Genomic DNA, 25,184 nt, shown 5'->3' on the forward strand with positions numbered 1-25,184 from the left:
AGACTTCCTTGCTTCCTGGAGAAGTTGACGCCCAGCCACCCCTGACCCAGGGGAGCGAAGGCCCTGGCTTGCCTGAGGGCCCGGAGCCAGGCCACCTGGGAAGCCTAGGAGGGTGTGGGCTTTGGGACGGGCCCTCCCCACCAGCCTGGGGGAGAAGCAGGTGGTGGCTCTCTCCCGGCCCCAGCCCCTCCTGGGTCCAGGTCGGCTGCTGGAAGCGGGGATGCTGCTGAGTTCTGGACAGGACCTGCCAGTCCTGTCGTCCCTGATTAGCGTGTAATGGCTTCCTTGACGCACAGTTTTATTAATCAAATTAATACGAGCTGAGGTGACCTTGGCAGGTTCTGCTGAGAGGGACATTCTCCTGGGAGGGGCAGGTGGTCAAGGCGGGACGCACCTGGATGTCCTGCCCGCCGGCTCGGGCAGCTGGGGGGAGCCCTGCCCTCCCACTCTGAACACTGTGCACCCTCATCACACCCACTCACCCACCCTTACACACTCACCGTCGCCAATGCCCTCCACTCACCCCCCAGCCCCAGTGACGCTGATGAGGGTGGGAGAGAGCAGGGGCCAGGTCCCTAAGGGCTGCTTCTGCTTGGGGACCCCACGGAGGAGACAGGCCTGACGTGCTGAGGGGCTGGACCTTGGCCTGCAGGGGAGCTTTCTTCTCTCCTGGGTCTGCCGCCGGCCCCTCCTTAACCCTGCACGGCCCAGAGACCCCGCCTCCTGCAGCCTTGTGAGCGGGCCGTGGCTGCCCCCTGGTGGCCACGGGGCCCCCCCAACACTATCCCGAAGAGAACTGCAGACAGCAGCCTCTCCCATCTCCCACCCCTTCCTTTGGGGCCAGGCCCTGAGCCACACTACCGCGGGGCCTGGGGCAGTGTGGCCGTCGCGGTCTCTGGGGCTGTTCCCAATATGCATGGCGTGGGGTGGGGGGGGTGGTCCCTGAAGGCTCACGGTCCGAGAAGCCCAGTTTGGGGCCGAAGGGGCTAGGGAGAAGTCCAAGGGAGTTAGGGTGGTCTGGGGGTACCCCTCTGTGCTGGGCCTGGGAACAAGGAGGCTGAGATGGCCCCATAGACACCCCTTGATCCGAAACAGCGGCCTCGGACGCCCAGGCTCGACTGCAGGGCGGGGGCAGGGGGAGCGGAGCCTGGAGGGACGGGATGGGGGCGGACACAAGGCAGGGCGGGGGCGGAGCTTGGCCTGGGGGGACGTCGGGGTCGGGCCTGGCCTGCAAAGAGGCAGGCAGCTCCAGAAGGGACTGGACTGCAGGAGCCGGGCTGGGGTCAGAGGCCCTCGATGCACACGGGGTTGGGAGACGGGACAGGAGGTACGGAAGCAGGGAGGGAGTCCCGCTCTTTGCACGGAGGGACAGCAGAGGCATGCAATAGTTGGCCACCACTCGGGTGGGAGGCCGTGCTGTGGGCACCTGGGCTGCTTGTGGAGGGGGGGGCAGGGCAGGAGGGAAGCTGGTCCTTCTCCAGCCTGTGGGGCACCAGGTGGACCAGTGCGGGGTGGGGGTGGGGGGCCCGGCAGGGGTCACTGAGGGCCAAAGAGAAGCTGGGCTTGGGGCCGTGGTCCTGAGGGAGGGTGTGGACAGAGGGTGGCATCCTGGGAGGAAGGGGACGGGAGAGCTCAGCCAGGGGCCTCAGGAGCCCAGCACAGGGGCAGCGGGAATCTGAGCTGCAGGGGCCGCTGCCACACATCCCCCTAGCCTGCCCCCTTTTCCCGTGACAGCTCCTTCTGGTCCGAGAGGAGTCCATGGACACCTCCACCCGGGGAGCTGCCCTCTAGTGGGCAGTCGGGACACAGGAGGACAGGGCAGCTCAGAGACAGGCTCCTGGCACGCGGGACTCAGTGCCCAGGGTAACTGTGACACTTCTTGTGTGGGTGCTGCACCTGGCCCCCGGCACTGGGCTCTGGCACATCTCATCAGACATGGTCTTTAATGGGCAGCTCTGGGCACTGGGTGGGGCAGCAAACTGGCTGAAGCTCCTGGGTCCTGGATCAGGAAGGTCTGCACAGGGTCCTCACTCCCAGCCAGCTGGAGCCTGCTCTGGGGCCCTTGTATGGGAGGAGCCGGCCCCTCACCGCCACCCTGGGCAACCCAGAGGGTAAGGGCAGCAAGCAGCTCAGGGCTGTGGGGCTGGGGACAGCCTTCTTCCAGTCTTGCCCCTGTTGGCCTTGCGGTTCCAGCCAAGGAGGGGCCTGGGCCTCGGGCTGGCTCGTGAGGGCACTGGTGTCTCTTGGCCACACTCCTTCTGGCTTCTTAGAAGCCCCCCAAGGGCTGGCCGGCGGTTCCCCTGTGTTCAGCATGGAAACGGACGTGGGTCAGCTCCCCTGGCCTGGTCTGCTTGTGGCCAGCGGGTGAGTGCCAGGGACAAAATGGTGGGGATTCAGGGGTTGGGAGTCCATGTGATAGCAAACCCCCCATGGGTTTGCCCTGCTGGGGGGCCGTGCTCCAGAGGCAGCCTCTGCCCGGAGCAGCTGAGGGGCGGGCTGCGCCTCACGGAGGACCGTCCCAGCACCCTCGTAGCATGCGTGGGTATTTGGGGCCTGGCCAAAGGAGTTAGGGACACCCTCCCAAGGTCCTGGGGCTCACCGAGACGGGCAGCTCAGCAGCAGGCAGCAGCGTGACCATCTGCAGGCTCACGCCCTCGTCGCCCACACCCTTCAGCTGGGCCACCACCTCCGCGTGCTTCCACCACCTGCACGGCTGCCCATTCACCGACACGATGTAGTCACCCTCCTTCAGGCCGGCCTCCTGCAGCAGACGGGGAGAGTCCCACAGCACCCCTCCACCTCTGGGTGGGCCCACCTTCCCTGCCCCCCCGGTGAGGGGGGCTTACCGCAGCCCGGCCCCCTGGAACGACGGCAGCAATGAGAACAGGCGAGTCTCCCCGCAGCGTGAAGCCGAAGCCTCCCTCTCCTCGAGACAGGTGAATGGGCCCCACCAGCCGCCAGTGATTCTTGGCTGAGAACACGGACAGGGGCCCCTGGGGGAGGTCAGAGGCCTGGCTGGGCTGCTGCACTTGGAGGAGCCCCCCGGCCTGGAGCACCCTTGCCCTCATCTCTCCATTCGGTGAGAGACTGGTGGCGTCAGCAGGGGGGCTGGGCAGGGTGGGGCCCCCTTCGAGGACCTGCCTGAATGCCAGGAGAGAGCTGAGGAAGGGGAGGCCTGGGAGGGTGCTCACCAGCCGGTGGAAGATATCAGCTACCTTCACCCGGGAGAAGCTGGGTGTCCTTCCCTCTGCCCTCTGCTGCGTCTTAGCTGAAAGGATGAGGGTGAAGGGAGGCAGGGCTGAGTCCAAAGCTCAGGGTCCCAGGGTGGTGGCCTGAGGTGCAGCCATGCACTCGGGCCCTCTGGGCACCACCAGCAGGAGGCGCATGGTGGTTCTGGCGTCTGACGTCCCTGGGGGGACGGGGCAGGCACGGAGCAGCGGGGAGCTGCCATCATGGCTCGGCTCCTCCTCCGAGGGCTCTCTGTGTGGCACATGGAGCCTCTGCCTGCCTCCCCCGCTGGGGCCAAGACACACCCACCCCGGGGCCTGGTGCTCACGCTGGATGTCAGGGGCCTCGGTGGCCTCGTGGAAGTCGTCCTCCAGGTCGAGCTCCGAGTACTTGGCCAGAGAACGCCGCAGTGCCCGGGCCAGCACGGCCTGCAGCAGGTCCTCCCAGCGCAGGGCTCGGCACACGGCGTGCAGCTGCAGCGCCGCCTCCTGCCCCAGGAGGGCCCGCCTCAGGTGGGCCTTGCCTGCGGGACCGAGCTGTCTCATGCTGCTGGGGCCCCTCCAGGCCCCCACCCCACATGCAGCTGGAGGAGGGCAGGTCAGGGCTTCCGGGTTCATCCTGGGTCCGCCAGGGAAGAGCTGCCTCCCATGGGTGCCTGCCCTGCCCAGGAAGCCGCCCGAACTGCTGGGGCCCCATGGGGAGTGACGGCTGGAATGGGGCGCTCATGCCGGCAGGGGCCCAGGGCCTCACCCAGCTTGCTGCGTTCCTCGCGCTCCTGGGGCAGCACCAGGCCCCGGGCCTCAGCCGAGGCCAGGAACACTTTCTCAAGGATGGGGAGCTCCGACTCGGCCACCGCTGGAGGTCAGAGAGGGCAGTGAGCCACCGCACGGGCCCCTGGTGGCACGGCAAGCGGGCACGCAGGGTGGGGCACTCACGGGCGCTGTCACACAGGCCCAGGGCCGCGTGGTAGTGAGCCAGGGCGTGGAAGTGCTCAGCCTTCACGTGCACCAGGGTGGTCCAGGGGAAGGGCACGTAGTCCCGGACGGGCGGCTGGACCATGGTCCGATGCACCAGCCGGTACTCGGCCGCCACCTGCTGGCACACAGGGGGACGGAGGGGGCTGCCTGGAGCCCGGCGGCCTGGGCCCCGGCCTCTGCCCACCCTGGGGCCCCGCCTCCACCAAAGTTCCAGAGACCCTGCCCCACGTCGAGACGAGCTCAGGGGTCAGGGGGCCCCAGTCCCTGCCCTGATTGGCATCGCCCCAGACGCGGGGACTCATGGCCCGGGGACCCTGAACAGCCCCCCAGAGCCTATGAGGACAGCTGGCTTCCAGAGACTCCCCAGCCGCCCCTCCCGGCCCCGCCCCACCCTGCCCCGGTCCCCAGCTCAGCGGGCACCCGAGAGCCAAGAGCCGCAGCCTGGCCTGTACCCTGGGACAGCCGCCCCCCGCTGCCCCCCTCCCTCCCGCCCTCACCTGGGCCGCCTCCTGGGCAAGGCGCAGTTGGGCCAGGCAGTCGTGGGCGGCCCCAGGGGCCTGCAGCAAGAGGCCCTCGAAGACACACTCCTGGGCCTGGGCACTCATGAGCTGCTCCAGCATGGCGAGCGAGGCGGGGCTCATGTCCGGGCTGGGCGCATGGGAGAAGTTCTCCCTCAGGAGGCTGAAGGCCCCTGCGGGGGAGAGGGGGCTCAGCGGGGCTGCCCAGCTCTCGCCCTAAGCTCATCACAGAGGGCCTCTGTGTGCTGAGCCCCTCGGCCTAGGGGGCCACCACGCCTGTCCCCCCTACCCCGACTCTGGCCCTCGAGCCTGGAAGTAAGGACCGCGCAGGCACAGCTGTGGGGCCAGGGTCTGGCAGCCTCACCAGCAGCCCTCTGAAAGGCTTCCACGGCGCGGCTGATGCCCTCAGGGCAGGAGCGGTTCTGGCGAGCCCCGATCTGGGTGTGCAGGGCGCCGATGTTGAACAGCACGCTGCCCTTCTCGAAGGCCAGGGCCCGCTGCTGGGCTGGAAGCCCTGTCAGCGAGTCGTACCTGCAGGGTTGGGTCAGGCTGGGAAGAGTTCCCACAAGAAGCTGGGGGTCTCAGGAACGGCCCCGGGGCTCCTGCCCACCCCAGCCCCTACCAGTGGAAGAGCAGCCCGAGGCTCCGGGCAGGGGTGACAAAGCGTGCCTCCAGGAAGCAGAGCTGGTTGTAGTAGGCCGTGAGCAGCTCCAGGCCGGCCTTGCTCCGGCTGGGGGTCCGCGTGGCCTGCCAGATGGAAGTCAGCTGGGTCCTACCGCCTCTGCCCACCCCAGGGCACACATGGCAGCCCCTGGGATGTCACAGCTCCAGGGGGCGCCCCAGGGTCTAGGGGTGAACATAGTCACACGTGCCCTCCTGGGGGTTGCTGGGGACCACACGTGCCACTCCAGGGGACTGCAGGGCGCTGGAGTGGGAGGCTGGGCAGGGTCCCTGAGGCGGGCACGGGCACAGAGCAGCCATTCCCAAAGGCCAGCAGTCTTCTCACCTGGGGGGTGGGGGGGCTGACACTCACCTGCCGCAGTTCCTCCAGCTCCCTGATCTCAGCCTCGTAGGAAGCTCCATCCTCCCCAAAGTGCCTGCAGATCAGCTCCTGAGGTTGGGGTGGGGGGAGGGCAGGCACGGGACTTCCCTGGAGCCTCCCAGCCCGACATGGCTGAAGCCCCATAGCGAGGGGACCCCCACCACAGATGCGGGGCCCAGGGACTCAGGGATGTCTCTACTGGAACCCCTTACCCTTATTAACTCCCACAAACCAAGTGCCACCTGCCACCTACCAGCGGATGCCTGAGGCCCAGGCTGAGGCACCTTCCTGCTGGCCTGGCCGCAGGGGCTTAGGAGCCCCCACAAGGTCCCCCGGAACCTGCGGGTTTTCTCAGCACAGGCTCTGGCTAGAAGGGGCAGCCCCCAGCCAGCGGAACCCTCAGAGCAGGAGTTGGGGACCCGGCAGCCATCCTGGGACCTCCGGTTTTGCCAACATCTGTCCCAGGGTGCGTTCTTCTGCAAAGCCCACCCGATCAAAATCCCCTCTGGCTGTGGAGGCCAGGTGGCTCTGGGTCAGACCCTTCTTCCCTCTGAGTCCTCACCTCAGTGAGACTGCTGACCAGGAAGCCCCTGAGAGCCGAGCCCAGGCCGGCACTCACCTTCAGGGAGGGGGCCCAGTCCAGGGGCTTGGTCTCCTTCAGCCCCAGGGGGATCATGGGGGCAGTGACGCCTTCACTAGAACCAGAAGCAGCGAGTCCAGACTCTAGGGCTGGACTCCGCTGTCCTCGGTGGCCCTGGAGTCACCCACTACCACGCCTGCTACACCGGACGCACCGCCCCACCCTGGCTCTGGAACGCCACGCCACGTCCCTCAGGCCCTGCCTGATGCCAGCCCTGCACACACAGGCGTGGTGGTGGTGGTCTCCCTCACGCTCACATGCACACGCGCCTCTGGGGCCAGTCCCTGTCCCCCCACACACTCGCATGCACACACGCCCCTGGGGCCAGTCCACGTCCTTGCACACACTCACACACGCACCTCTCGGGCTGGCCCGTGTCCCCGCTGCTGTCGAGCCCCGCCAGCTCCTCCTTCAGCAGCTGCAGGCTGGAGTTGACGTCGCTCAGTTCCAGGGCCACAGTCTCCCTGACGCGGGCGTTGCTGGTGGCTCTAGAGGAGGGAGGCTGAAGTGAAGCCCTAGCGCTGCCAGGGGACCCACGCCCCAGGCCTTCATCGCAGCCCAAGCTCTGGAGCCCATTCCACAGTGATGTGCCAAGGGGCCCAGCCACCCTGGGGCGCAGTGGTGGGGTCCAGGGCCCACCAGATGACCCCCTCCTCTCTGAAGCTCCCTGTGGGCCATGCAGTTTCCTGTCTGTACGCGTGTCATGACTCTGGCCGGAGTACATGTGCTCGGACCCAGAACTTCCAGGGCGTAAGCCCCCCCCCACCTCTCACTCCCCAGGACACGGCTCACGCCTGTGCTCTGGAGACTGGAAGGCAACTTCCCTGGAGAGATGGGGTTGGACTGCCTCTGTGCCTGCCAGAGGGACCAGTGGGTGCCCAGAAAGTCACGGGGTGGACAGGGAGGCAGGGTTAAGGAAAAGGAGGGCCTGGCGGAGCCCCGGCCTGCACCTGGCTTTGTGCTCACTGGTAGTGGCTGGGGCAGGCAGGGCCCCCTTCCCGGGCCTCAGATCAGCACCCAGAGAACAGGTGGGTGTGAAGGTGTGAACACACAGGCTCCAAGGTAGAGATGCATTCCTGTCTCAAGGACTCATTCTCAGGTTCTCAACCTCAGGACACCAGTCACTTGCCACAGCTCAGCCTAAAAAGTGCAGCTGCTATGCCCATCCTGGTGGGGACATCCTCTCCAGCCTAGCACGGAACCTGGCTGGCCCTGAGCTGACCCTGCCAGTGAGGGCCACCAAAGTGGGGGCCTGAGTCATCTGTGAGCATCCCAGCTGGGCACCATGGCTGCCCCAGACCCTGGTGCGAAGTCCAGCCCTGCCTCTCAGGAGCCTGAACAGGAGGCCTGGTCGTGGACTCACACGTGGACCAAAAGACCAGGCACCCACCGTGTCACTGCCCTGCCCTGGGTGAGCCTGCCTCATGGGGGCCTCTGGGAGCATGGCTCTGCTTTCCTGGGGGTCCAGCCGTGGGCGGGTGTCCCGGGCAACCAGTGCCCACCTGTACAGATTCTCAGCGCCTGTCCGCATCCTCAGCTCCCTGTCAATCTGCTGGTGGATCCGGGCCCTGCGGCTCTGCAGGCGGCCGGGCGGTGAATCTGCCGAGAGGTCACAGCCCTGTGAAGAGGTCACAGGTCACTGGGCCCAGGCCAGCAAGGACATGGCGGGCAGCGACAGGGCTGGACTGCCCTGGGAAGACGCTGGGCCCGTCGGGTGCCGCTCTGGGACTCAGCAGCCCAGCTGGAGACCCGCTGGGAGACGGTCAGTTGCTCCCCGTGTCCTCCTGCGCTTCCGAATTCCTTCTATAACCTCCATGACCCGTCCTGCCCACGCAAATGCCAGACTGCACACGTTTAGGTGGAGGGGACGACCAGCCAGCTCCTGCCAGGGCACTGATGGAGAGCAGCCTGCCTGCAGGGTGCTGGGTCTCCTCTGGGCCACACTTACTGCGGCTGGGCTCCATCCCAGTTGGCCGCTTATTGCGGCAAATGCCCAAACCACAGGCCCCAAGGGTCACTCCGCTCACAGGCAGAGGGCCAGGCCTTCTGACAGTCCCATCTGAGGCGCCTCAGTGCGGCTCTGCCCTGCACACAGGCAATCCCGCCAGCCTGCCCGTGTCCCGGGCCCCAGGCAGAGAGCCCTGCAGCAGGTTCAGAGGGTGAGAGGTTTCCTCTGTGAGGGGAGGGGCTTTCAGGGCCCCAGTGGGACTGGTGCCGCTGCGGCCTTTTAGGGACCTCCCGGCCTGGTCAGTCACCAGCCCGAGAGTTGGGAAGGACTTCTCAGAATGTTCTTCCCTGGAGCATGTCCTCAGGCTCAAGTGGTCTCCTGGCCCTGGAACAGAACAAGGAAGAGGACATAGTGCCTCCCAGGACCCCACCCTGAAAGCACAGGCGTGCAGGGATAATGCAGCCTCTCTGCAGTGGCCGCTGTCTTGCACAAATCTGAGGAAATATGTCCCCACTGCCACACACAGAGCAGTCCCCGCCTTCTGGGGGCTATAGGTTATCCCAGCCCCAAGCAGGAGGCGCCCTAAAGAAGGCCTTACTCTCTTGCACAGACAAGACTCATGGCACATGACCACCTTGGATTACAGCCCAACATTTCCTCCACATTCCAGTGTTCGTAGGAGGGATCAATCAGGGAAGACTTCCTGTAGGAGGAAGCATTTTTCTGGGACTTCCAAGTGGTCCTGAGGTAACTGGGGAGAGGGGACTTGTCCCCATTGAACAATGGGGGAGAGAGAGCAACCACCTTGGATGACTGCCTGCTGGGGGACTCTGGACAGGTTCTCGTCTGTAGACAGAGAGGGGGCTGGTGTCAAGGTGGCATCAGGCAGGAAGAAGACAAAGCACGGCTCTCCTCTCTCCGCTCTGCTGGTTGAGTGTCTGTCTTCGCACTGGCCTTCACCTCTTCCCCATGGTACCTCCCATACCCACTTGGTGCAGAAGGGAATGAGAAGAGGACACGGGCAGTTGCCCTTCCAGGAGGCCTGAGAATCCGGAGCAGGGGGCAGGCCACAGCTGAAGCTCTACCCTTCTCCCTCTGAAGGTCCAACTGCACAGCTCCAGCCTAAGGTTCTGAGTGAGCAGCAAGGCTGTCTGCCTGGGGAGGGGCGCTCCATGCACTGGGGAGAGGCTGCCAGCCCCGAGGGACTGTCCCGTCAACACAGCTCGTCAGGTGTCCGATGTCACGTGCCCCCGGAGAGATGTACTTGAAGGCGGGAGACCATAGTTCCCTCTGAGGCCTGCAGCCAGCACCCCTCATGGTCTCGTGACCCCAGCGCTCCCTCCAGGACTCAGGCTGGCTGCATGACTTGGCGGGAAGTGCGACTGTGGCCCAATTTGCAGTGCTGGGTGGTGCTCACTCCCATTTCCACACCGGGTGGTGAAGGGGTCTGTCAGCTCGTGCATGTGTGGAAGAACCCCCACCTGATGGAGAAGAGCAGCGAGCCTCTCCCACGCCCTCCCTGCTCCAGCCCTGGCAGCACTGGTCTAATGGATCCCCCAGAAGCCCAGGAGGAAATGGCAGGGGCAGTGGCCAGAACTGGCTAAGTGTGCCAGGAACTAGGGCAGTGCAGGTCTGGTAGCAGACTGCAAGATGGTTGGTGGGGCCAGGCCTCACACCCTCCCTGGTGCAGGTGCAGCAATGCTTGGTGGCACCGGCCTGAAAACTCTCGTGTGTGTGGATGCCTAAGGCCTGGCATAAACCCTGGGAAGCCTTTCAGTGACTCCCAGGGAAGAGCCAGGCTTCCGGGCTGCAAGGTGAGGCAACCAGAGCACGAATCCTCCCCAGCCACAGACTCACATGTCTCCACCCTCCTCCCTTGCACAGCTTTTCAGTCCTGGAAACAGTCCACAGTCCACAGCCCCCGCGGGATCAGGGGTTTCAGGAAGGGGCAGAGGTGCGGGGAAGCGAGGCGGGAGAAACCACCCTGCTGGGAAATCCTCCAGCCATTTCCTGTACCCGGGTGCATCAGCCACCTGTTGCTAAAAGTTCCATCAAACACAGAGCTGGGTGGCCAGGGCACAGCTGAACAGCCCTAGGAGAGAGGGAACAGCTAGGAAAGTGGGAATGACATGCCAGAAACAGACACGAAGGCCACGGGCTGTCACTGACCAGAGTCCAGCACCTGCCAGAGAAGGGGGTCCTGGAGTGTTGTTCTCAGAAAACCACGAGCTGGACTTGCGCTCCGACCTGCTCCGGTCGACGCAGAAGGGGTCCCCCAAACGCACTAGACAGGAGTCCAGCGGCCGGGCTCTGGCTCCGCACGGGGCCCCAGCTCCCCACCGTTACGCCCACCTTACGCGACGTTTCGCCCCGGAGTCCAGCGGCGCGAGAAACCAGTGCCGATCCCGCAGCCGAGCGCTCGCCCGCGGCAGCGGGCAACAGGAGCGGCCGGGTTTGGGAACCCACCTCCCGGCGCCCCCCGGCCGCCGGCCGCCGGCCGCCGGGCGCTCCCACCTTGCGGATGGGGCCCGCTTGCAGCCGGGCGCTCTCCTCGCCGGCTCCCGGGCCGTCCGATCTGTCCTCGGGGACCATCGCCGCCCGCTGCTCGGGCCGCGTCCGCCTGGAGGCCGTCGCCAGCGCAGAGACCCCCGGAGCAAGGGACTCCTCACTGCCCTCTCCTGGGGGTGGCGGCCCCGCCGGCAGGAGGGGCGGGGCGCAGGCCGCCGAGCGTGCGAAACTTCCCGCTGCCCAATCGGCGGCCGCGGCGACTCCGACGGACAGCAGCGCTGGCCAACCAGAGCGTGAGGGAGGTGGTTCTCGAAGCCAGGCCCTGCCCACTCGTGTCCGCGGAGCCCCAGGGGAATGCGGTCGCCCCTGGCAACCGCCGGCCGGCGGAAAAGGGAGAAACAAGGCGCCGCGCAGGGCCCAGGGGCAGCCGGGGTTCCACCCGCCGGGCGGCGGGGCCTCCGCAGGCCTAGTCCGAAGAAAACACCCGCGATGGCTTGTTAACGGATTTCCTGGCACGAGCGCCCGTGCAGCCCTTAAGGTCCGCTTTTCTGTCTCCGCTCGGGGACCCAGGCTCTGGCCTGGTGGCCCCAGTGCGGTGCCGTCCATTGTCACACTTCCAGAAACCGCTTCCAGAACCTTCCTCGGGAACCCGCCTCTGGAGCCCACACTCCAGAACCCCCCTCGGCAACCTGCTTCCAGAATCATCTTACTTTCACCACCTACATCTAGAACTGACTTACCTCCCGGGACCAGCCTGCCTCCAGAACCGAACTCTCCCTGCAGAGTTACCCCAGGCCCTTCATAATTTCTCTAGTTATGGCAACTCCGGAACGCACTCAGATTTCATGTGGGGCTCACCTCACCGAAGAACAGGGGCAGGAACACCAGAGCATATGCAGTAGCCATAGCAAATCTTCACCAAGTTCTGATAAATTTCCAGCCTTGTCCATAGTAACCATCTCCCCACGGTCCCAGCCATGCCTCCGTGCAGAGCCCTGGGCCCCTCCCCAAATAGCCAAGCCAGATCCTGTCTTTCCCCAGAGCTAAATCCTGTAAGCTAAGCTCTTTGGCCAACCCTGGCCATCTGAAACAATAGTAACAACAAAATAAGGTAATTGTTAACTCCGAGGAAAACAAAATGTAACACAGAATATGACCTGACTTAGCTGTGTGTTTCAGGCTGTCCTGGCAGCTTGACTGTAGAGGACCACCATAAGGAGTTTCTGTTAGGAGGAAGAGAGAGGGAAAGGGTGAAGAAGTGGGTGAGAGAAGCTGAAGCTTCATCCTGCTGAGGGGGAAGTCAGCAGATAAGGCCTCAGTTAGAAAGCAGAATTCCAGGTGCAGAAGCATGAGGTCCGGGACTTCCCTGGTGGCACAGTGGCTAAGAACCCGTCTGCCTATGCGGAGGACACAGGTTTGATCCCTGGTCCAGGAAGATTCCACATACCATGAAGCAACTAAGCACCACAACTGCTGAAGCCCGCGTGATCCAGAGCCTGTGTTCCATTACAAGAAATGTCACTTCAAGGAGAAAGCCGTGTCTGGCAAGGAAGAGTAACCCCGACTAGTACAACCAGAGAAAGCCTGCACAAAGCAACAGAGACCCAGCACAGCCAAAAATAAATGAAGAGATAAATAAAGAAATAAAAACCTCCAGTTGCAGATGCTTGTTCTTCGGAACTGTGGGATTCAACACCAAATCTGCAGCTCAGAGTTATAGGCGGTCACCCCTGGGGAGGCGGTGGGGTGCCGCAGGAGGTTCCTTCTTGGTTCACCAGGTCTTAGAGACCTGAGGCTGGTAAAGCTCCAAACCTTCTATAACAAAGTAACCCCAAAACTTGTGTTTTGAAGAATGGATGTCTAGTAATTGACAACAAAAAGCATCCAAAATAAAAGGAAACCATTGGAAATGAAGAGATACTTCTAAATAAGGTGTGAATTAGAAGAAAGAACACAAACTGCATATTACCTAAAAAAAAAAAAACTAGAAAGTAAATAACATTATATAAAATTTATAGAACAAAAGGAAATTCTGTAACTTTTTGTGACTTTATTACTATATAGATATCATATATATGTGAAACAAATTAACCAAATTAAAAAAAAAGGAGGAGGAAATAACAAAACATTTAAAGCTGACATCAGTTGCATAGCAAAGAAACTGAGTGTTTGAGGGAAAAAAGTTGATTAATCCCCAAGAGGCCCGATGGTGGGGGAGTAGATTTTTATTGGCTAGGCTCCGCCTCTAACTGCATAAGATTGGGTGCATTGCTTAGCCCTGGGGAGTGAGATGTTTATTATTTTTCCCCAGGTCACCATTCACAGGTGGGTGGTGGCAGAGGGTGTATCCGCAGGGGTGTCCACCAAAGACCGTGAGCCTGGCAGTGGAGGCGAGGTTACTTCCCCTGGGCTCATTTCTGCTTTCCAGGGAGGAAGAAGCATCAGGAGGAAAACAAGATGTCCCCCCAGTTCCCCCGAACGTTGTCACATGGCCTTGTGTGTCTGCATGGGAGGCTGCGAATGTACTGTTCTTGCATGCTGTACCAAAATAATTGGGGTTTTGTCTGTCAGTACAACTAGGATGGGTTTGGATCCCCACAAAAGCACAAATACACCATATCAAGAAAGGAAAAGAGGCCAATTACCAAGGCACGGGGAGATTACAAACTGTGAGAAAGCATTATGACGGTAAACTGGTCTGCAGAAGACGGATGATTCTGTTCCCAAATGTGAACGATCAAAGCTGATCCCAGAAAAGGGGGAAAACAAGGATAGACCAATGTTCAGTTCAGTTCAGTCCAATTCAGTTCAGTTCAGTCGCTCAGTCGTGTCCGACTCTTTGCAATCCCATGAACTGAAGCGCACCAGGCCTCCCTGTCCATCACCAACTCCCGGAGTCCACCAAAACCCATGTTGAGTCGGTAATGCCATCCAACCATCTCCTCCTCTGTCGTCCCCTTCTCCTCCTGCCTTCAATCTTCCCCAGCATCAGGATCTTTTCCAATGAGTCAGCTCTTCGCATCAGGTGGCCAAAGTATTGGAGTTTCAGCTTCAACATTAGTCCTTCCAATGAACACCCAGGACTGATCTCCTTTAGGATGGACTGGTTGGACCTCCTTGCAGTCCAAGGGACTCTCAAGAGTCTTCTCCAACACCACAGTTCAAAAGCAGCAATCTTCGACACTCAGCTTTCTTTATAGTCCAACTCTCACGTCCATACATGACTCCTGGAAAAACCATAGCTTTGACTAGATGGACATTTGTTGGCAAAGTAATGTCTCTGCTTTTGAATATGCTATCTAGGTTGGTCATAACTTTCCTTCCAAGGAGTAAGCGTCTTTTAATTTCATGGTTGCAATCAACATCTGCAGTGATTTTGGAGCCCCCCAAAATAAAGTCTGACACTGTTTCCCTATCTATTTGCCATGAAGTGATGGGACCAGATGCCATGATCTTAGTTTTCTGAGTGCTGAGCTTTAAGCCAACTTTTTCACTCTCCTCTTTCACTTTCATCAGGGGGCTTTTTAGTTCCTCTTCACTTTCTGCCATAAAGGTGGTGTCATCTGCATATCTGAGGTTATTGATATTTCTCCCAGCAATCTTGATTCCAGCTTGTGCTTCTTCCAGCCCAGTGTTTCTCATGATGTACTCTGTGTATAAGTTAAATAAGCAGGGTGACAATATACAGCCTTGATGTACTTCTTTTCTTATTTGGAACTAGTCTGTTGTTCCCTGTCCAGTTCTAACTGTTGCTTCCTGACCTGTATATAGATTTCTCAAGAGGCAGGTCAGGTGGTCTGGTATTCCCATCTCTTTCCGAATTTTCCGCAGTTTATTGTGATCCACACAGTCAAAGGCTTTGGCACAGTCAATAAAGCAGAAAGAGATGTTTTTCTGGAACTCTCTTGCTTTTTCCATGATCCAGCGAATGTTGGCAATTTGATCTCTGGTTCCTCTGCCTTTTCTAAACCCAGCTTGAACATCTGGAAATTCATGGTTCACGTATTGCTGAAGCCTGGCTTGGAGAACTTCAAGCATCACTTCAGGGCTTCCCTGGTGGCTTAGAGGGTAAAGCGTCCACCTGCAATGCAGGAGACCTGGGTTCAATCCCTGAGTCAGGAAGATCCCCTGGAGAAGGAAATGGCAACCCACTTCAGTACTCTTGCCTGGAAAATCCCATGGATGGAGGAGCCTGGGAGGCTGCAGTCCATGGGGTCACAAAGAGTCGGACACAATTGAGCGACTTCACTTCACTTACTAGCGTGTGAGATGAGTGCAACTGTGCAGTATTTTGAGCATTCTTTGGCATTACCTTTCTTTGGGATTGGAATGAAAACGGACCTTTTCCAGTCCTGTGGCCACTGCTGAGTTTTCCAAATGTGCTGGCATACTGAGTGCAGCACTTTCACAGCATCCTCTTTTAGGATTTGAAATAGCTCAACTGGAATTCCATCACCTCCACCAGCTTTGTTCATAGTGATGCTTCCTAAGTCCCATTTGACTTCACATTCCAGGATGTCTGGCACTAGGTGAGTGATCACACCATTGTGATTATCTAGGTCATGAAGATCTTTTTTGTACATTTCTTCTGTGTATTCTTGCCACCTCTTCTTAATATCTTCTGCTTCTGTTAGGTCCATACCATTTCTGTCGTTTATTGAGCCCATCTTTGCATGAAATGTTCCCTTGGTATCTCTAATTTTCTTGAAGAGATCTCTAATCTTTCCCATTCTATTGTTTTCCTCTATTTCTTTCCATTGATCGCTGAGGAAGGTTTTCTTATCTCTCTTTGCTCTTCTTTGGAACTCTGCGTTCAAATGGGTTTCTTTTCTCCTTTGCTTTTTGCTTCTCTTCTTTTCACAGCTATTTGTAAGGCCTCCCCAGACAGCCATTTTGCTATTTTGCATTTCTTTTTCTGGGGATGGTCTTGATCCCTGTCTCCTGTACAATGTCACGAACCTCCATCCATAGTTCATCAGACACTCAATCTATCAGATCTAGTCCCTTAAATCTATTTCTCACTTTCACTGCCTTGATAAGGGATTTGATTTAGGTCACACCTGAATGGTCTAGTGGTTTTCTCCACTTTCTTCAATTTCAGCCTGAATTTGGCAATAAGGAGTTCATGATCTGATCCATAGTCAGCTCCCAGTCTTATTTTTGCTGACTTCTCCTTCTTTGGCTGCAAAGAATATAATCAATCTGATTTTGGTATTGACCATCTGGTGATGTCCACGAGTAGAGTCTTCTCTTGTGTTGTTGGAAGAGGGTGTTTGCTATGACCAGTGTGTTCTCTTGGCAAAACTCTATTAGCCTTTGCCCTGCTTCTTTCCGCATTCCAAGGCCAAATTTGCCAGGTGTTTCTTGACTTCCTACTTTTGCATTCCAGTCCCCTATAATGAAAAGGACATCTTTTTGGGGTGTTAGTTCTAAAAGGTCTTGTAGGTCTTCATAGAATCGTTCAACTTCAGCTTCTTCAGCGTTCCTGGTTGGGGCCTAGGCTTGGATTACCGTGATATTCAATGGTTTGCCTTGGAAACGAACAGAGATCATTCTGTTGTTTTTGAGATTGCATCCAAGTACTGCGTTTCAGACTCTTTTGTTGACCATGATGGCTACTCCATTTCTTCTAAGGGTTTGCTGCCTGCACTAGTAGATATAATGGCCATCTGAGTTAAATTCACCCATTCCAGTCCATTTTAGCTTGCTGATTCCTAGAATGTCGACGTTCACTCTTGCCATCTCCTGTTTGACCACTTCCAAATTGCCTTGATTCATGGACCTAACATTCCATGTTCTTATGCAATATTGCTCTTTACAGCATCAGACCTTGCTTCTGTCACCAGTGCCATCCACAGCTGGGTGTTGTTTTTGCTTTGGCTCCATCCCTTCATTCTTTTTGGAGTTATTTCTCCACTGATCTCCAGTAGCATATTGGGCACCTACTGACCTGGGGAGTTCCTCTTTAAGTGTCCTATCTTTTTGCCTTTTCACACTGTTCATGGGGTTCTCAAGGCAAGAATACTGAAGTGGTTTGCCATTCCCTTCTCCAGTGGACCACATTCTGTCTAGAACAAACTGCTGGAAGGGGCGCTAGACTCATCTGAGAGCAGACACCCCCCCCCCCCCAACACACACACCACCACCCCCCCACTCCTCAGAGGATCCCGGCCTGTGGAAAACAGAGGGACATGGAACAGCTTACAAAGGTCAGAGGCCCACGGCTACTGAGGAGAGGGCAGGAAGCCGTTCATGGCTCTACCCGCACAGATGAGTGTCAGAACCTGCTGTTGTCTGCCTGCTCCACCCCTGTTGTTACAGAATCTGCCTGGGAGGGGCAGCCAGTCAGCCCCAGAGGGTGGAAACCTCCGTGCAAGAAATTTAACCAAAAAACCCACCTCTATTAGGACTAATTAGATACTTTGGTAAGGTAGCTAATGTTCAGCTAACTATGTTATGGGCTGAATTTTATCCCCCTTCCAGAGTCCTGTGTTGAAGCTGTAATCCTAGAGCAATAGGATTTGGAGGTGGGGCTTATGGGAGGTGATTAGCGTTAGATGTACATCAAAGCTGTATGTCGTCACCCTGCTTATTTAACTTATATGCAGAGTATATCATGAGAAACGCTGAGCTGGAAGAAGCATAAGCTGGAATCAAGATTGCCAGGAGAAATATCAGTAACCTCAGATATGCAGATGACACCATCCTTTTGGCAGAAAGTGAAGAAGAACTAAAGAGCCTCTTGATGAAAGTGAAAAAGGAGAGTGAAAAAGTTGGCTTGAGGCTCAACATTCAGAAAACTAGGATCATGGCATCTGGTCCCATCACTTCATGGCAAATAGATGGGTGAACAATGGAAACAGTGACAGATTTTATTTTGGGGGGCTCCAAAATCACTGCAGATGGTGACTGCAGCCATGAAATTTTTAAAAGACACTTGCTCCTTGGAAGAAAAGCTATGACCAACCTAGACAGCATATTAAAAAGCAGAGACATTACTTTGCCAACAAAGGTCCATCTAGTCAAAGCTATGGTTTTTCCAGGAGTCATGTATGGATGTGAGAGTTGGACCACAAAGAAAGCTGAGTGCCGAAGAATTGATGCTTTTGAACTGTGGTGTTGGAGAAGACTCTTGAGAGTCCCTTGGACTGCACGGAGATCCAACCAGTCCATCCTAAAGGAGATCAGTCCTGGGTGTTCATTGGAAGGACTAATGTTGAAGCTGAAACTCCAATACTTTGGCTACCTGATGCGAAGAACTGACATTGGAAAAGACCCTGATGCTGGGAAAGATTGAAGGCAGGAGGACAAGGGGACGACAGAGGATGAGATGTTTGGATGGCATCACTGACTTGATGACCATGAGTTTGAGCAAGCTCCTGGAGTTGGTGATGGACAGGGAAGCCTGGTGTGCTACAGTCTATGGTGTTTCAAAGAGTCAGACATGACTGAGTGTCTGAACTGAACTGACCTGAGGGTGGGGACCCCACAATGGGATTAGTGTGTTTATAAAAAGAGAGATACTAGGGGCTTCTCTGGCGGGCCCATAATTAGGACTCTCCACTTTTCACTGCCAAGGGCCCAGGTTTGGTCCCTGGCTGGGGAACTGAGATTCCACAAGCTGTATGGTGGGACCAGAGGAAATAAAAAGAGAGAGAGACCAGAGTTTGCTTTCTCAGCCACATGAGGACACAGTAAGAAGGTGACCATCTGCAAACCAGGAAGAGAGTCTTTACAGGAGCTGAATTGGCTGGCTCCTCGATCTTGGACTTTGCCTCCAGAACTGTGAGAAAACTAATTTTTCTCCATGGCAGTACAAGTCCTGATGGGCCCTGGCTCAAAATTTTACACTGATCGGTACTTTGCACATGCAAACCAGATGGGCTCTCAATGTGAACCATCTTTGAATTGGAAGAAAGCTGGGCTCTGTCCTGAGCCTTTGGCCGTCTGGAGAGTCACCGGCTGGCCCAAGACCCAGGGGCCATGCAGCTGGAGGAGCCAGGACCCTCATGGCATCCAGCACCTTCTCCACACACATCCTGCTCCATGGGAAATGCCCAAGGGAGCCAAAAATGTACTAGGAGGAGGAGGTGGGGCAGAGAAACCCAGAGAGAGCAGCTCTGAATCAGGTTACTTTGACTGATGAAGCACTGCAGAATTGGGATCTGGGAGCTTTCAGTTTGATGCTAAATGTCAGATGACTTGGTGAAAAGTTGTGGCACTTTCATTGACTTTCTCTCTGGTCCCAAGTCTCAATTAGGACCGGTGCTGACACTGTTTATTTACATTTGCATTTTTTTCAGAATGAGGGGCAGAGGAGTCAGGCTCTGGAGGCCCAGGATTGGCAAAGAATTCCATTACTCACATACTTGCTCACTGTTGTGGCATGCTAAGATTTTGGAGTTTTGGCGTGTGCCTCTACTTAGAGGGTATGCAACATAAATTGAAGAATAAATAACCGTAAAGCCCGAAGAGAGCATGATATACTGCTGTGTGCGAGCCACTTGTCTGTGACAAATGGCATACCAGGCACCGCAGGACCGCAGGAAGCCTTAATCAATGGTGGTAATAGCCACCGATGCATCACTGTGCGGGCGTCACCGAGGGACTGACGCTGGAGAAGAATCAACAGGACGTGAAAAAGGAATTGTTTGTAAATACAATCAACAATTTTGTGTTCCTGAGAAAGCCATTCATCATTGGGAAACCACCTTTAGTAAAAGATGCACCGGGCCTCCCAGTGAGGCAGGGCCATCAATCCTGCCCAAATCCCGGGGCCAGCTCAGGGCTGTCAAAGGCTCAGGGAACAGACACACATATTTATTCTTGTTTGAAGGCAAATTGAGAGTCATTTTTGGGGGGGGGGGGGGGAGTGAGCAGAGGGCACCTGTAAAAACCTGTTGGGAGCAGAGAGAGCTCCTTGAAAAGTCTTCTTCTTTGGGGCACCTGGCCCAGGGCCCGAGTGCCCAGCACGCTCTCTGCCTCTCCTTGGCCATGCCTGCGCTCTCTCCCTCCTGGACACATGGTGCATGAGGGGCGGGAAGGAGAGGTCTCTTTGAGCAAGGAAGGTGCTTCTGGGGGAATGGCTCTTTAGGGGGATGAGGTCTAAGGAAGGTCCTTGTAGTCTGGAATTGTGGCCTGGCTCCACAGACATTTTTCTGGCCCCTCTGGGGAGCTGGTTTCATCCTTACAACAGCACGAGGTGAGGGCGCCCAGAGCATGGCGGTTACTGGTCTGATGGCTGGAGGCGCTTGCCGGTCTTTCCCCACTGAGGCCACCCCACAGTCCTCTCGGTGGATCCTGTGGCCAAAGGACCACCTCGTGCTCTGGAGGAGTGGAGGCCAGGTGGGGGGCGGGCTGCAGGCAGCGCCGCCTGTGCTGGGATAGTCGTGGACAGGTGGCGCGGCTGTTCACGGTGGAGCCAGGAAGAGGAGGATCGGTTGGGCCAGCAGGGCTGGGCCACGAGCCACCTGGAGGGACGGGGCGGGAGGGGTGGGCTCCACGGAGCGCCCGTGAGTGTGGCCTTGTCCCATGCCGCTGACAGCCAATGGGACACGGCCAGGGAAGCCGGTGGAGGGCATTTGGAGACCTTGCTGGGGCCTGTCAGCAGGGTGTGGGGGCAAAAGGCTGCTCTGAGAGAATCAAAAGTGAGCCAGAGGACAGGAAGTGAGCACGTGTGGGGAGTTCTGCTCTGGGGGCACAGAGAACTGGTGCGACACGTGGCTGTGGGGTCAGGGGAGAGCTGAGGGGCTGGCTGGCCTTTAACGGAGGGAGCCGCAGGTATGGGAGGAGATACAGGAGGAGGCAGAGCCCGGGTCACAGGCAGGGCACACGTGGGTGGGGGACGCAGATGCTGCCTGTGGGCTGCTGCTGTGTGCTGGTGACAGGAAGCAAGGTCTTTGATGAGAGTGGGCCGGGGAGCGGTCCTGGAGGTCACAGCAGGGGAGGAGGGAGACAGCCAAGGACAGGGAGTAGGGATTCCTGGCAGGGGGCGCCCCGCTGGCATGTGGCTGCCCAGAAGACGGATGACTGGGTTTAGCCAGGGTTTAAATGGGTGAGGGGGCAGCCGAGTGTGCTTTGCAGATGGACTGTGCCTCTGATAGACTGTGGCACCTAGGAGAAGGAAAACACCCTTCATTCCAAAGACTCATTCCTCTGCGACCTAATCCAGGAAGACTCAGTTTCTGGGTGGAGGTAACTCTGACGTCACAACTGAACACCCTGTTGTCAGGCTGTTCGGGATACAATTTATGAAATATGTTTGCCGCCTCCCACTCAGTCAACTGACAACAAGCCTCTTATGCCAAATCCTGGACCACCTAGATGTAGCTTCCCTCGAAAATATATATCATCAGAAAATATGCATCATTTATTTACCAAGCAAAAAAGGGGCATAATTCAGTGGAACCAAAGCTTCCTTCTCCCTGAAAACCTGTTTCTATTTTCCACGTATGACTAATTTTTAATCTCAGTGACTGAGCGGTAATGCCATTGTCACTGATGCTGACAATGGGGTTTTTTAAGAAGCGTATGATAGATGTTGCCTTCATGGTATCCTTTTTTGGTAATCGCTCCTGTAGCATTCAGAATAAAATGAGTCCAGCCTCCGTGAGGCTCTAGCAAACCCAGGAGCAGTTGTAGATTAGATGCCATCTTTATGCAAAGCTTGCACCACACACACTTGGCTGGCAGCGAGAGGTCGTAGAGACGACGGAAGACTTCCGTCTGGCCATTATTCACCAAAGCAGGAAAACAGCTATTTACCTAACGCCCATTTGTTAAGAGAGTAGGAAAATGGAATCTTTAATAACGTCAAACAAAGGCACCGGAAGTTATAAAACCACCACCAAATTGTAAAATAAGGAGCATGTTTATCACGGGCTCCTCTGTTTTCACCTAAGGAATGTTTTTAGGTGGTTTTTCCTGTGATGGGGTTTCAGGGTCACAGGACACCCCACCCATGCAGGCATGAAAACTGGATCCCTGAGTGCCATCCTCAACTCCTCTTGTCCCCAGCCCATCACCCTGAGCTGGCCAACCTCACCACTGTCTCCCAAGGGACCAGGCACAGCGTTGCCCGCAGGATTCCCTGCCCTGCAAGCGGTCTTGCCCACTGAGGTCCATGCAACGCTCTAAATGCAACGGGAGGGGGTGGTTATCTTCCCTAACCTGACAGCGCCTCGCCAACCCAGTGTCGGCACCATCACATCCACGCCCACCAGCCCTTCCCCAAACCCAACCTGCAGGTGCACACGCCCGTTCACACAAATGTATTCACACTCACACACACTTGGGTGAAGACCTCCTATGAGGCCTTGGCCCTGGGCTGCTCCTTATTGCCCCCACTGTCCTGGCCCAGCGAGCATGTGGCGAGTGGGGCCCGGAGGGGGACGTTCCTTCTGGTCCTCCCTTCTGCGCACAAGCCTGCAGGGCCCTAAGCCTGTGCGGCCGCGGTGGGAATGGGCCTGGGCCGCTGCTCAGGGCACATCCTCTCGGGGCAGGGGGGCGCCCTGGACCCGAGTCTCCACCTTCACCCTTGGGTCATCCAGGTTGTGGAGCCACCCACGGCATTGCCTGAGTTCTCAGCTGCATTCTTTCTCTTTGTTGCCTACTGGCATTCATCTGGTAACAAACACCCCGAGTTAACAGCATTTTTTTTCTTTTCCTTTGGGCCGGTGCCTCTAAGGCCGTAAGTACTCATGCAGAATTGGCAAACGGGCTGTTTCCAGTGGAGTTATGCTTGCCTTCAAGATGGTCAGTTGTGACGTTTAGAAATATAAAGATAATGACACGTAAAATGCAGGGAAATACTCAGGACTTGTTAACTGAAGCTCTGCCTGGAGACCGTTTCCCTGGTAATGGCATCAGGACACCGAGCACCTACTGGTGCGCCTGTGAGTCCCGAGGGAGATTCAGGGAGGCGTCCTGAGCAGCGGGCCTTGCTCTTCTCTTGGCTGTGGGTGGACGTCATTTAGCTCTTGCTGTGTTTTAGAGGTAGACGTGGCCAGTAGGACCACCGGCCATAGGTATGACGGACCATAGGCTGCCCCTGCATGTGGGCCCAGGCTCACCTCCTCACCGACTGACCTGCTGCCCATCTGGGCTCCTCTGTGAGGCATCTCAATGTGTTTTCTTACAGTTGGAGACAGACAATTACAGATAAAGAAGCCACGAGGGGAGATGGTCCAGTGTCCGGTTTGAAGCCTTTCTCAGTGAAGGGGTAAGGTTGCTCTCAAGAGGTAACTGAGTGCTTCTGGGTAGAAGTGGCCTTTGCTCAGTGAATTGTGATTTTTGTTAATGAGCTGCCTCAGCTCTTGAAACAGCCTAGTCTAACTGATCCCCGGACTAACGGAAAATAGGATGGGAGCAGCCTGTGCACACAGATGAGGCCCAGGTGGTATCAAGCAAGGAGACTGTGTCGGGCTGGGGAGGGAGACGGAGGGGCGCGCCTGTCCCTCTTCTGTCAAGTTCGTGTTTCTTCCAGCCGGAGTCATCATTTCAGTGCTGGCTTTGCATTTCCTGCCTTGGGATTCACATTACATTTTTTTTTTTTCTCCGTTAAAAGAAGAGGCAGAATACTGACCAGATGAATCTAGAAAACCCAAAGAAACAGAAAGTGAAGGAGCCAAGTCAAAAAATCAGGAGATGTGGGAAAGACCAGTTTTGAATCGTTCATTTGCTGTTAAATGTTCCATTTTTAAACTTACAGTCTTCAGTAAGTTACATTCTTTTTTTTTTTAACCCACAAGCCTTTCTTCATTTCCATGTCATCTTGATAGTTTTTAAAATATGCACTTCGTGTTCTTGTGAAGTACCTTGATTTCTAACTTCAGAAGGTGTACTGCTTTCTGCATTGTGCCTGGTCCTTGGGATCGGGCCTGGTTGGGGGTTGTCGGTTATTCCTCCTGGGAGCCCTTTGGCGTGGCTGCCACCTGCTTACTGAGTTCTAAGGAAGTCGCTGGCCAGGGGCGTCTCAGTGGCCTGGATCTGACTTGCTCACTTCCTGAAGGTCATGTTTGGTCTTCCCAGGGGCCACCTGTAGGACACACTGGTGGTGGTTGCTTTTGTGTTTTAACGGTTCTAACCGTTTACTGCAACATGAAAATGTTCTCAGTAAAGCTCTGTCTTTTATGACTCTTAGCAGTACCTGAAAGAAGAAAATACCTTCTCCATTTCCAAAGATACTGGGTAAGGTTTATTCTGTGTCCCTTTCCTTTGTGCAGGAGGGGAGGATATGGTGGGAGGGGCAGTGACGTCACCTCTGTCCTGAGTCTGGCCTTGGCAGTGGGCTTGGGGCCTGCCCTCCCTGTTTTGAATCCCGTCTTCGCCCTCACTTGGGCGGAAGTTGAGAACGCAGTAGAACCGCAGAGTGACTGGCAGCGAGCTGCCGCAGGGAAGCAGTCTCCTGCCTGTTCTGTGAGAGCCCACACGTCAGGCCACCGACCTGAAGACTGGCCCTATCAGTTGCCCTTGGTCCCCCTTTTTATGGTTTTCCTTGTAAATAAAGAATCTTGCCAGAAATAATTGTAAACAAGGTAACAATCAATGTAACCAAATTCTGTTTCAAAGAATAGAACCAAAAACAGTTTAAAAGGCATTAGGCATATGGTTGTCACCGACCTTTCTTTACATCCTATTTTCTGCCACTTTCTTGTCTCGGAAAGAAGTGTAAATAGCTCCCTTTGTCCAGTAAAACCAAGAAAAAAACCTGATGGAAAAAACCAGGGTAGGTTTCGCTTTTGGAAACTTTGGTGCTGGAAACAATTGCGTGGCTTGATGACAGGATTTGCGTTTCAGTTCACGGTGAAAGGAGTCTAAGCTTTGAAATCAGGCAGTTCGAGCTCTGTTGTTTTGATAGTATTTCCAGTTGGGAATGAAGCGCCTGGCTTCCAAGTACAGAAGTAGTTGGCTTGAGTCCTGTCAGGTCTGCTGGGCTGGGGTGGGGGTGGGCCGCTCCCTCTCTGGCTGCTGTTGCTGCCTCGCGCCCCCTGCCCTCTTTCCCCACCTCTGTCCCTGGCTCTCGGGCCCACTGGGAGCCCTGGGCGCACTCTGAGCAGGCTCTGCAGCCCACGCACCTCCACCTGGGGATTCTTGCGGTGTGGCATCACAAGTGGCCACCTGCTGCTGAAGTTTTAGGGCCCTGCTTGTCTGGGCAGACATAAAGGCGCAGCCCCGTGCTGTGGGCAGAGGCAGGGCTTCTTCTGTGCCTGGTGTTCTCTTCCAGCTTTCCTTTTTCTCTCCTGGAAAATGTCAGAAAATTTGGGAAACTTTCCTTTTGTGTTTGCTTTTATCGTGATAACACGCATTTAATGTAAACTTCATT

General features: G+C 56.7%; 2 protein-coding genes across 2 annotated transcripts in view; both read right to left on the reverse strand.

Moving 5' to 3' along the window:
- The window catches only part of LOC128059631 (zinc finger protein 850-like), a 259,860-nt gene that overhangs the window by 188,835 nt on the left and 45,841 nt on the right, over positions 1-25,184 (reverse strand). The window lies entirely within an intron of this gene.
- On the reverse strand, positions 1,925-10,945 carry RHPN1 (rhophilin Rho GTPase binding protein 1). Its single transcript, XM_052651868.1, has 15 exons — positions 10,868-10,945; positions 7,908-8,023; positions 6,765-6,893; positions 6,385-6,460; positions 5,757-5,834; positions 5,346-5,470; positions 5,088-5,254; positions 4,703-4,896; positions 4,164-4,320; positions 3,979-4,083; positions 3,557-3,751; positions 3,192-3,268; positions 2,847-2,993; positions 2,600-2,761; positions 1,925-2,300 (listed from the first exon to the last, which is right to left on the reverse strand). The coding sequence occupies exons 1-15, from the start codon at positions 10,943-10,945 to the stop codon at positions 2,130-2,132; spliced, it is 1,977 nt and encodes a 658-aa protein (XP_052507828.1). The 3' UTR covers positions 1,925-2,129.

Source organism: Budorcas taxicolor, chromosome 14 (genome assembly GCF_023091745.1).
Source record: "Budorcas taxicolor isolate Tak-1 chromosome 14, Takin1.1, whole genome shotgun sequence".
NCBI lineage: Eukaryota > Metazoa > Chordata > Mammalia > Artiodactyla > Bovidae > Budorcas > Budorcas taxicolor.

What these genes read in the sequence shown, in the direction of transcription:
- RHPN1 (XM_052651868.1), bottom strand. Translation starts at nt 10,945, where the DNA reads ATGGTCCCCGAGGACAGATCGGACGGCCCGGGAGCCGGCGAGGAGAGC. An exon ending in AGCCTTTCAGAGGGCTGCTG is followed by an intron (nt 4,897 to 5,087) that starts GTGAGGCTGCCA and finishes TCTCCCCCGCAG; the next exon opens with GGGCCTTCAGCCTCCTGAGG. An exon ending in CTGCTGAGCTGCCCGTCTCG is followed by an intron (nt 2,301 to 2,599) that starts GTGAGCCCCAGG and finishes TGCTGAACACAG; the next exon opens with GGGAACCGCCGGCCAGCCCT.